A 12586-nucleotide genomic window follows, 5' to 3' on the forward strand; every position below is an offset into this window, starting at 1 on the left:
GTCTCTGTTATGCATCCTGATTCTGTGTGTCCTAGCTAAAAGATTTTGGGCAAGACTCTTCAACTTTATGGGCCTTTGTTTCATCACTGGTAAAGGAGCAGTAATAATATCTATCTTGCTGGACTGTTGTATTAATCAAGATCTGTCAAAAAACCTGACATGTGGCAGATTTTTAAATGGTATTCAAGCTCTCTTCATTATGAATTCAGGTATTCTTATATAAAACTTATATTTTCATATTTTTCATTCTAGACCTCAAGGGATGAAGACAAGTTTCTTGGGTCAATTCTATCACTGGATGCTATAGTTTGATCTTAAGTGGTCCCCAAAGGCCCGTGTGTTACAGTTTTGATTCCCAGGGTGGTACAACTGGAAGGTGGTGGAACCTTCAAGAGGTGGGCATGGTGGCAAGTGGGAGATTTTTGGAGGGGACTCTGTGGCCAGGATCTCCAAGGGCTTTTGCTTCCTGGCCTCAAGGTGACAGGTTGTGCTCTGCCACCGGCAGCGAGATGTGCTGCCACAGACCCAAAGCAATGGGGCCAACTGATCATGGACTGAAATCTCTAAAACCCCAAAAGTATACTTTCTCTTTTCATAAGTGCGATAGCTCAAGCATTTTTTTAAATAGTAACAGAAAACTGCCTCACACATTAGTGACAGAACACTTATGGGAACAGTAATTTAAAATCAATTACAGCAAATGTCTAAACATGTTTTCCTCTAAAATCACTAGCGTCCTTATTCAGCAGTATGGCTGAGGGTACCTCTTCCTGCTTTATGCATCTATTCCACATTCTTCCTCCAAAAGATAATGTCTTTGGAAGACCACATGTTAGGCATCACTCATAAGAAAATACAAGAAGATCAGAAGGAAAAAACCCCAAATGATCACATCTCAGATGATTGTATTAAGCATGTCTGCCCTCTATGTTTTAAACCTATGTTTAAAATATTATTATTTTAAAAATACTATTTTTATTAAACCAGGTTATCTCTGGGGATTTAGGGATGATTTTTAAAATTTTCCCTTTATTTTTTTTCTAACGAATATATATTGTCTCTGCAAAAAGTAAAACATAATACATTAAACAGATTTTACTCTGGGCAACATAATTGGTGTGAGGGGGGCATAGTTTGAGAGAACAATGAGCCAGCCACAACAAGCAAGTAATTAACCCTTTAAGCCCCTGTGACCTCAGGGGAGTAGAGCAAGGTCAGTGGATATTTATAAGGGGCAGTCCAGGAAACCAAAGGATTTTTTTTTTTCCAAGCAGTAGGAAGACATCATGATAATAGCCATCACCTGAGAGGCAGCAGCAGAAGTTACTTTTGTACGAGCCCCTGGAGCACAGCAACTGTTCCTTATTCATCTCTGTATCCCCAACAGAGGGTCTGCCAAATAGTAGGTGTTCAATAAATTTTTGTTCCATAGAATTTGTTGTTGAAGGAGTAAATGCTGCTGGAAATAGACGTTATCAAACAAAAAGCTAGTGGAACTCTTGGAAAAATGGGCTCCTGTGGTCTGGGGAACAAAACCTCTAAATGGCCATGTGCCAGCAATCTAACACGTCCACTCAGGCAGGCTTAAGCAGATTAACACCTACTGGCTTGGGTGAGAAACTCTTTTTGCCTGGGGAGCAGAAAAGAACACCCCTTGAATTCCCTCTCCCACCAGAGGGACCTCCAGCGAGAATTGCTGCTGCAGCCACTTCTTTTTAAGGAAACTAATGAAAGAATCTGTGCAGCTAACACTTTGTGCTTAAAGACGGCTCTAGTGCTTTTTATTTGTTGGTAAAACAAGAACAACCGTCTCTTATTTGTCTAATTCCCATATTTCCCCATATTTCATGCTCCACCCACTCCCTTCTTACATCCCTATTTATTAGAAGGGCTGAGGAGAATGGTAGGAGTCTCTGATCCTTGAGAATTCAATGAAGATCTCTCACAAGGGGCAGTGAGAATATTGAAAGTGCTAGAGGGGAACATTTCTTCCCATCCCCAACAAAACATTCCTCTTGCTGAATGTTTTTTTGGTTTGTTTTGGAAGGGGTGTTAAATACAGGACAGGAAGGGAGCTTGGAGCATAATAGCTGTCAATAATGATTTGTTGAATAAATTAGCAATGATCATCTAACATAAGCCAGACCCCACGCTAGTTTCTCTTCATGCATTGACTCATTTAATCTTCACAACAACCTTTTGAAGTAGGTAGTATTACCTCCTTGCAGAGGTAAGAAAAGTGACGGCCAAAGGTTGAAGGACTTGACCAGGAAAATGGCCGAGTTGGGATCTGAACCCAGAGCTGCCCAACTCTAAAATCTTTCCACAAACAGCCATTCTCCTCACACTTGGATGGGTGTTTGAATTCCCAGAGATGCGGTTCAAATTGCAGCATGTCCTCCAGCTTGCACTCAATGCTGTCCCTATTGCCCAGAATGTTCTTTTCCTCTCGTTTATGTGGCTGGCTCCTTGCAATTCTTCGGGTCTTAGGGAAATATCACCTCCTTAGAAAGGCAGTCTCTGAAGACTAACTACCAATTCTCTGATTCTGTGGGTTGGGAGTGGGACATTTATAGAATTATGGGATGGCAATGCTGTTGGTCCATGGACCATATTTTGGGTAGCAAGGCTGTGTGTGTGGAGGGCCATTCCAAATCAAATTGTGAGAGCCTGCTGTAAACTTGTGAAAAGTTAGACTGCTTCCAAAAGGCTACTTGTTATACCGTTCCCTTCATATCTTGTACCAAATCATTTGAACTTTTTCCCCAATGAGATCCTACTCAAATTTTCATCTAACCTAAGCTATTTGTACTTTTTTTTAAAGAAATAAGCTCCTTTAAGTGTTGACAAGATTCTAGAGCTGCCCTACCCTATGCAACAGCCATTAGCCACATATGGCTACTTAAACAAGTAATTAAAACTGAATGCAATTGAAGATTCAGTTCCTTAGCTGCACTAGCCACATCTGATGTGAACAATAGCCACACATGACTAGTGGCTATTGTTTCGGATAACAGATTTTTAAAAATTCCATGATCACAGAAAGTTCTATTGGGGCAATGTTGCTTGATTTCTGCTTGATTCAGGAAATGTTAGTAAACATTTCCTGTAACCTTCAAGACTGAGACAGGGAAAGAAGATTGTATATCTATATTATATACATCCCATTGGCTGTCATCTGTCCTTCAGATCGCTGTGCTTAGGAAGAATACCTCCTGACCATGGAAACCTCCCATTCCACTAATACTTCTATGGCCAAAATCTGATTGACACAACTGATCAGGGGCAAGCAAATGAATCGTTTCCCAGAAAGAAATGTTGGTTCATTGTTCAGCCTCTGCCTCTCTCTGCAACTTCATCAACTGACCCTCTCTCCCTTATTTATGTGCTCCAGTCCCTCCTCACCTATTCCAAGCTCTTTTCTGCCTCAAGCTTATGCACCTGTTGTCCCTATTGCCCAGAATGTTCTTTTCCCCTCCCCAACATTTATGTGGCTGGCTCCTTGTGATACTTCATGTCTTAGGCAAATATCACATCCTTAGAGAGGCAGTCTCTATCAACTAAGGCAGGTCCACATTTTATACCTTTTATTTTCACTTGTAGAACTGACTTTTTAATGTTATTATTTTATTGGTACCAGGGATTGAACCCAGGGGTGCTTAACCACGGAGTTGCATCCCCAGCCCTTTTTATTTTTTATTTAGAGACACGGTCTTACTAAGTTGCTTAGGGCCTCACTAAGTTGCTGAGGCTGACTTTGAACTCGAAGTCCTCCTGCCTCAACCTCCCCAGCTGCTGGGGATTACAAGCATGCACCACTAAACCCGGATGACGATTTGAAACTATATATTTGCCTGGGGGGGGGTTACTTCTGCATTGACTCTTGCCCACAACAGTAAAAGTACCACAAAAGCAGCAATGTTGTCTTTTTCACTTCTGTACCCCCAGGGCACAGATGAGACACAGAATACATATTTAGTGAAAAAGGGAATGAGAAAACGAAGGAGCAAATCCAAGGTCCCAACACCACCAAGCCAAGACTTGATGGTGCGGGGTCAGCATGCATCAAACAGTCTGGTTTTGGTCCCAGTTTATGTATTTAATTCTTTTCCTTTAAAGAAAAGGAAGCAGCCAGGAGTGAAAGGGGAGGAATTCACTATAAATGAGTCACCAAGGTCTGCAGGCAGGCTGCACATGCACCATGTCCCACTCAGCTTAGCTGTCCTCAGAATAACTGGGCTTTTGTTATTTGGAAGGACTAGGGGTCAGTCATCTTTGTTTCATCCTCAACTGATGTGCTGAAAATGCAGCCGGGCAGGCAGATGTTTGACAGTTAGGGCCCTTTATGAGGAATTTGCTTCTTGTTTCATTAGGCATCCTCACATCTCAATGATTTAATTTGCTGGTTTTGTGTTGCAGGGAACCCATGGTGGGAAGTTGAAACATGAGTTTAATAGTTAACTTTTATTGTCATTGTTGAAGGAGGTGATACTTAACGTGACATCATAAACGGGGGTTTTAGAGCCTTTCGGTGGCCCGACCCAGACAGCATAGAAGTCCAACATTTTCTTTAAATGACATTAAAATGTCATGTTAAATGGGTGATAGTTTGGCACCACTTGCCATGCTTTTGAGGAGGAAGAGCCCATTTTCCCTAAAGTTAAGCTAGCTGGACTTTGCTGGCCACGGGGAGGTGGCAAATCTGCAAAGTTGGGGGTGAGAGGACAAATGGACTGGATTTCACCTTGCAGAAATCCACTGAAATGGAATCCTTGGCCTCTCTCTTAACATGACTTGGCCATAGACTAATAAACCCAATCAACATTGGCCATAGATCAGGTTCAACTTTAGGGACCTAGTGAGTACTTTCTTTGTCCCTCCCTGCTTTGAAAACAATAAGTGCAGTCTTAAGGAAGCCTATTTAGAAATATGTGAAGTGTGGATATGGCACTAGACAGATGTGAATGCACAGAGTGGCCATCTTCCTGAGAAGCTGTAGCTGTACTGCTTTGGATTCCCTATCCTTGTATCAAAGAATGCCAGAAGGTTCTGTGCAATGGACTTGTTTTCACTTTGTGCTCAGTAAGCAGTCATGACACTGTTCTCTCTTTCACTGCTGGAAAAATGAGGAAGTGTCCATCCACAGTGAGACGTTGATTTGTTGGAGAGTCACGGGTACGATTAGCCTTGACTCTCAACTCGTTCAACCTGATAATGCATCCACTGGTCAGTAATAGTCAGGGTATGCTGGAAACCCAACAAAGGAGCTGGGCCACTTAACTTACAGTTTAAAAACAAAACAAAACAAAACTTTTTAGCCAACTGTTTTTTTGTTTTGTTTTAATTTTATCTCATCTTTCCTTTATTTCTTGCTTCCTGATTTTGGTCTTTAAAAAAAAAAAAAGATTGGTTTTCCTGTTTTTATCATAAACTACTTCAGAAACTTTTTGGGAAGTAGATGGGATATAAATCAAGCAATGATTTAAAAACAAATAAAAATTAACTGGGTGTGAAAACCATGTGCTGAGTTAACTTTAGGAAAAAAATGGCAAATCCATTTTATAGGATTTACATAATTATTTTCTAATTTGCAATGCTGTTCAGTGAAAGTCCTCAAGTTTAAGAAGCCTACCATAATAAGTTTCTTAATTTTAGGTGTACGTCATGAATAAATAATTTGTGCTTTATTATAAGCCCATAAAACCATATATGCTCTTAGGAAATTATGTTTCCTCTAAGACTGTGACCCCTTGCCTGCCAAGGTCCAGTCTAATTTAGCAATGGAGTATTTCAAAAAGTGGTATTTGAGAAAAATATTATGCATAGTTTTATATAGGATGACATTTTAATGCCCCCCGGAGATATCTGAGAACAAAGCTGGAATGTGCCAGAATCTTCAAAGCTTACAGTCATCTGAAGAGAACCTGTTTCACATTTGTATTTCTAAGAGGCTACTTTTATGACTCTTGAACACATTGCACAAAAATCTCTGAACACATTTGTGATATTCCTGTGGCCTTGACTATTATCACACCTGCCACACTTTAGGCCTCCAAATTGCTATGAAGAGAGCGAGGCAGACTCACTAGCCGGATGGGAATTATGAGGAGCTAGCTTATAGAAATCTTTCCTGCACACTCTTCCCCTTCCTCTCATGTCCTGAGCGTCCCCTTGTTTGATAAGCTGACACACTGTGAGAAACCATTTCACTCAAATTATTTCAGCTTCATAATGCAGAACTGTTTTATTTGCATAATTTCCCTGTTTATTTCAGAAGTAAGCATGTCATCACTGACAGACATGTGTGTCTCCCTGGTGGCAGCAGGGACATGTGGGCAGGACTATTCAGAAACTGCTCCTGGCTGCTCCCACTGCCCTTGCTCCTCCTGACGTAGGACAATTATCCACTCATAAAAAACACCTGAGTGACCAAAGAGCTGCAAACAGCATTTTGTGCTCAGTGAACAAAGTTGTTCTTTTCTCTACAATTTCTCTGAGTTAGAAAACTACCCACTATGAAGCTGGAGTAGAAATCAAAATGTGATTTCAGGTACATCTATGTAAACAAATATGGCGGTGCTTAAATCTACATTTCTCCAAAGAGGAGGACCCTCTGTAGCTGTCTACCCAAAGTGAAATCAAACCTTGACTTAATGCCACTTATTGACAACCCGACTTGTCAATGCTTTGAAGAGTCCAGCTGCCTTAGTAGTGGCTGAGACAGGGCCACTGAGTTAGTTGGCAAGTTTTTGCCCCTGGAAAAGTATAAAAGAGAGCACACCTTGTAGGCTCTTAAGTTTCTGCCCATCCCCTCTCTGAGTAGTACACTTCTGGACAGATTACTTCATTTGGGGGAAGGAATTAATCCAGGGATACATATACTCAAAGTTCCCAGAAAATAATATGATTTCCCATCCCTTCAGGACTTTATATCAGTTGCTTCTTGTGCCTAGAATGGCTTCTCCCCATTCTCCAGCCTTCCCAGTCCCTCCAAATACATGTGGGAGATGCCCCTCTTCCCTGTTCCTTCTCTCAATTTAGCACTGATCACACTATCTTGCCCATTTGCTCATCAGAACATTTACCTCTAAATATCAACTCCCAAGGAGCTGAACCATAGTCAAACTGTTCATTGTCACACAACCATCTATCTAGAAGGGTTTAGAAGCTACTTGAGCCAGGTGTGGGTGGCATATGCCTGTAATCTTGGTGACCCAGGAGGCTGAGGCAGGAGGTTAGCAAGTTCAAGGCCAACCTCAACAACTTAGCCAGGCCTAAGCAATTTAGCAAGACCTTGTCTCAAAGTAAAAAATAAAAAAAAAGGAGTGGGGATGTGGCTTAGTGGTTAAGTGCCCCTGGGTTTAGTCCCTGGTACCAAAAAAAAAAAAATAAATAAATAAATAAAAAAAAAACAAGCCACTTGAGAAATATTTTTGGATAAATGGATGGATGTGAGTGGGTGAAAGAATGAATGACAAAAGAGAGCATCCCGAGAGGAGCAATCTGATCCTGTTCTTTTGGTCCCTCCCCCCCAAAATGTATTTCCCAGTTTATTCTGAAAACAGCCCTGTTCTAAGCAGAACTAGGATATGACTAGACCCATGCTGTGGGATCTGGAAGAAGATTCTAACTTGGGGGTAAGAAAAAGTCAAAGGAGAACCAAGGGATGGGTCGGGCAGATGATGGAAGGGGGTGGCCCTGGAAGGAGGAACAGTGTGAGCAGAGTTGCAGATGGAGAGCTTTTGCATGGAGCTGCCGGTTCTTTGCCCCGGCACTTAGATGAGGCAGGAGCTTCTCACCAAAATGAACCTAGTGGGCAGTATGGGAGCCGAGAAGCGGTGAGTCAGAACCAGGGGGCGTGAATGGGATAGGAAAGAATGGATCCGTCCAGGCGTGTACTAGGGCAAGGGGACATGGGGGGTGTGGGGGAGAGTGCCAGCAGTCGCCCCCAATCTGTTCACCTTCGCTACCTGGCTACCCACTATCCTGCGTTTCCTATCCTCTCCTCAGTTCCAGGAGACCATGTGACTGAGTCCCTGCTGACAGACTGAGTGGAAGTGTGGCAGGCCATCTCAGACGTCCAGAGAGTGGCTTTTCCTCCTCTGTACCCTCTTTATCTCTGTCTGCCAGTTACAAACTTGGCACAGACTGAAGGCAGTGGTCCTCAAACTGGTGAACATCGGAACAGTTACAAGTTTGTTGAACAAGATTGCTGGGCCCCCACCCTAGAGTGTCACAGTCAATTGGTCTGCTGGGACCTCCTAACAAGCTTTTTAAAGCAGTTTCAGGGAGACCACACTTTGAGAACTTGCTCTAGGGTATGGCAGAGTTTAATGAGGAAATGTTTGCTTCTAAATGATTGCATGAAAAGAGATTCTCCACTATGACATCATATCCTGCCTGTATCGTTTTCAAACATGACATAGATTTCTGTTGCATTAACATGTTTGGCTCTACTTGTTTATAGCACCTTAGTTTATCCTAACACAGAAGTTGAACAAGAACAAAGATTTGAAGCGGACTCCCAGATTTGGTACCTGGGTCATGGGAGGATAATTGAGCAGGACTGAATGAAAAAATAATGAATTAATAATTATCACAGCCCTACCAAACCCTCCACTCCACAAAGAGCCTTGGAGAGATCTCTCTTGATACCTCCAAACAAATGAAATCTCTTCTTCCTTAGGAACACTATAGCATTAGTTTATACCTCACTTATTGCACATGCAACATTATTTCTTCTATTATTGTTATTTCTATACTTCTCTTATCCCTCTGTTAACTCCTGGTAGCAAGGCCTTGGCATATTAATATAAATATTTCCTATAACACCCAGCATAGAACTTGGCAACTTGGCACATAAAATAGTCCTGAAGGGAAAAATACCTCTATAAACACATGGACACATATATGTACATTATATGTATATAATGTACAGAACTCAGGATTCAAGGTTTGCAATGCATTTTTTTTCTCTGTACTTTAAAAATACTGTTTCAGATATCAAATCTAATGTTGCTGATGAGAAGTCTGACACCATTCTGATTCTCTGTCCTTTGGAGGTCATCCATTTTTCTTTTGGGGAGCGGATAAGATGTCTTTATCTGTGATTTTCTTCAGTGACTTTACAGGGTTTTCTTTCTTTCTCTTTCTCTATCCCTCTCTCTCCCTCTTTTTTCAGTACAATGTTCATGAAAAGCTTTCAATCTTGTCTCTTTCCATTCTGTAAAACTGTTAGCCATTATTTCTCCACTTTCTATTCGTTCTCTGGAATACTTATTAAATGAACATTGAAATTTATGGATCAATTAGCTCTTTCTCTTAGCATAGCTTTTATCCTTCTCGTTTCTTTGTGTCACATGATCAGAGAACTCCTCAGCTGTGTTTCAGCTCAGTAATTCTCTTTCAGTAGATCTAGTTTTCTGTTCAGCCTACCTGATGAAATTTTTACTTCCACAATTGTGCATTTCTTTGTCAAGATCCCTACTTGACGCTCATGGGTACGATTTCCTCCTTTAGCTCTCATCCTAACAGTTCTTTTCAAATTGTCCTGTTAACTTCTTTTTTTTGCAAAAAATTCTCCTTTTTCTTAGTTTGTTATTCCTCTTTCATGGAACTGGGCCTTCATCGATATTTTGGTGATATTTTTATTGTGGTAAAAACCACATATCATAAAATCCACCGTTTTAGCCATTTTGAAGTGTCTAGTCTGGTGGCAGTGAGTACATTTGCTGTGTTGCGCAATCAACGCCACCATCCATCTCCAGAACTGTTCATCTTCTCAAACTTAAACTCGGGCTCCATTTCCTCTGCCTCCAGCCCTTGATGACCACCATTCTACACTCTCTATGAATTTGAGCATTCTAGGGTCCTTATTGGGTGGAATTGCATGACATTTGTTCTGTTGTGTCAAGGTTCACCCATGTTGCAGCATACATCAGAACGTCATTCCTGTTGAAGACTGAATAATATTTCATTGTATGTATCTAACCACATTTTATTTATTCATCCTTCCGTGGACACTTGGATCCTTTTCTACCTTTGGGCTGTTGTAAATAATGCTATTAGGAGCATAGATACCCAAATATTTGTTTGGGTCTCTGCTCTCAATTCTTTGGAGTATGCATTCAGACTTGGGTGGTTCTGGGTTGTGAGTGGCATCAGCCTCACAGTCATGTGGAGGGCAGCCTCAGTTTGGCTCGTGACCAGCTCTGTTCACAGCTCCTGCCTCGCTTCTGTTTGCCATGGCTTAGAATATGGCTTCCCGTTTGTCCCCTTTTCCAGAGATATTTCTCAGTTTGGGGTTCACAGAGAGTTTCCTTTCTTGTTTTCAAAGAATGGCCCTTTTTTTCAAGATGGCAGAATAGAGGAGGTTGCTTTCCTGACTGCTCTGTGGTATGAACCAGAAAGCAGAGAGGAGCTTCTCAGCAAGGTGGATGGGGAAAAAAAGGGACTTTATTTTCAAGAATGGCTGTGTATTAATTTATCTTATATATCACTTTAATAATCTCAGTGGCTTCACTCGGCGGGCAGTGGAGATTTTATCAGGTGCTTAATCTGCCAACTTGAAAACAGCAGCATGTGGAAGACACACCAGTGAGGAAATCGGTACATGCAAGTCACCCACAAATCCAGGAAGGGCCCTTCGTTTTAGCCCTGTCTTCCATAGTTTAGGGATGAATGTTTTTCCAGAAAGCTCTTGCTTTCCGCACCCACTCCCCGACCCCCAGACTTTGCATTACCTGTAGTGCTGAGGCCAGTGTACTCTGGGGAGGGGTGGCTGACGGGGGAGGAGGCAGGTGGCACCTCCACGGATGTGGCAGACTTTGCTGGAGAAAACGAGGGCACTGGTGAAGGGGTTGGTGGGGCAGCCTCCGTCAAGATGATCTCCTCCCGGACTTCTGCTGCGAGTAGAGAAAAAGCGAGTTCTTAGAGCCCAATGTCAAGGCCGGTTGTCTCCAAGGGACTTTAAAAAATCAAACACACCTCCTAATCTGTGTGGCAACAGTCACTTTCCTGCTTAAAACCCTTGGTGACTCCCAGTCCCTGTCATGGCATTGAAGGTGCTTCCCACAGACACGCAGGCCTGCTCATGACTGGTTCCATGGCTCTTGACCCACCCACTCACCATAACTAAATTCTTGGGGATAAAGAAATGCAGCCCAGAAGGAGGGAGGCCCTTCCCACTGCCAGGTGGTCAGTCCCCAGCGAAGTGCGGGCTTACCAGTGCTTCCTTCCCCCTTCATGGCTCGCATGAGCTCGTTGGCCCGCTCCTGACAGTGCAGAGATTCCAACAGGTAAAGCACGTAGTCATCAAACATCAGGTGGATGAGGTGAAAAGACCCTGGTGAGAAAAGGTCCAACAGAGAAGGAAGTCATGTCACCTCACGTGTCCCCTCCACCTGGTGGACATCGCACACTCCCACGTTCTCGGGGTGTTCGGGAATCTCATTGCTGTACTCCATTATGATCTCCCTAGGGTCAGGTGGTCAGTCCCAATTGTGCTCCCAATTTCATGAATCCCCCTCTCTGTTAGTAGGCCACCATTAAAAAATGACAGCCCCTGGGCCATCTTTCCTCATGCTTCTGAGTTCCCACCTACCCGCCGGCCTCCCCTCACCCTCTGCAGCTTATTGACATAGGGGCATTCATTTTTCTGCCTTCCTGAAGGATATTTTATTTCCTACTTGGCTTGTAAGTATGTTCACGGCAGGGACTTTACCTTCTAGTTCACTGGTTTCTGCTAACGTACCCAACATAATTCTGGGAGCAGAATTGAAATTCCAAATTTGTGACAACTAAATTCTTTCCCTAAGTGTTTCTGAGACTTCATTTAGTACACGGGACTTAGAAAAGGCATCTGATTGAAAAGATTTGTTATTTTCAAGCAGTCCTCTTCACTTTCAATGTAGGGTAGATTATTTCATAAAAGGGAATGTGAGCAGTCATTTTTAAAGATTTTCCTGTGTGCTGGTTTCTATGCTTAAAGTCTTATACTCTCTGGTTTCATTTCTACAACTCTCCTGGAAGGAGGGCTTTTTTAAAATTAGTGCATATTTATTATATAGAATAGTAGTTTTCATTGTGACACATTCATACATGCATATAACAGATTTTGATCACTTCCCCTTCCCCATTACTCCCCTTTGGTCCTCCTTGTCTCTTAATTGTCATGGAGGGCATTTTTATTCCTTTTTTTCAAGTTACTCCCCTCAGTCCTTTTGAATGTTAAAAACAAAATCAGATATTTATTGACTTTTTGCTTTGTGGCAACCACCATGGGAACCACTGTAGATAATGCATGTGATACTCATCATAACCATGGGAGATAATACTGTTAAAAAGGAGGAAATTGAGACAGAGAGGTAAAGTCACTGTTCAAGGTCACACAGTTATTAAATGGAAGGACCAGGACTTGAACCCAAGTCTGACAGCTCCTGAAGTTGCTTTTCAAACATTATGCAATGTGATGCTCTCTAAAAGCAGGACAATAAAACCTACATTGCAAAAGTGCCAGAATGAGGAAAAGTACATATATCAGATCTTAGTAAGTGGTATCTATTGGGAACCACGAAATGACTGATTT

At 42.2% G+C, this 12586-nt stretch overlaps 1 protein-coding gene across 5 annotated transcripts in view; it reads right to left on the reverse strand.

The window, feature by feature from the left end:
* The window catches only part of Rfx4 (regulatory factor X4), a 161675-nt gene that overhangs the window by 13695 nt on the left and 135394 nt on the right, over positions 1–12586 (reverse strand). For 4 of the 5 annotated variants that reach the window (XM_078052893.1, XM_078052894.1, XM_078052891.1 and 1 more), the window contains 2 exons: positions 11225–11344; positions 10743–10904 (listed from right to left, as the gene is read on the reverse strand). In XM_078052893.1, the coding sequence (XP_077909019.1) occupies positions 10743–10904; positions 11225–11344 (282 nt within the window). The remainder of the gene's footprint in view (positions 1–10742; positions 10905–11224; positions 11345–12586) is intronic. The other variant, XM_078052892.1, reaches the window with a different exon arrangement.

Source organism: Ictidomys tridecemlineatus, chromosome 6 (assembly GCF_052094955.1).
Source record: "Ictidomys tridecemlineatus isolate mIctTri1 chromosome 6, mIctTri1.hap1, whole genome shotgun sequence".
Classification (NCBI taxonomy): Eukaryota; Metazoa; Chordata; class Mammalia; order Rodentia; family Sciuridae; genus Ictidomys; species Ictidomys tridecemlineatus.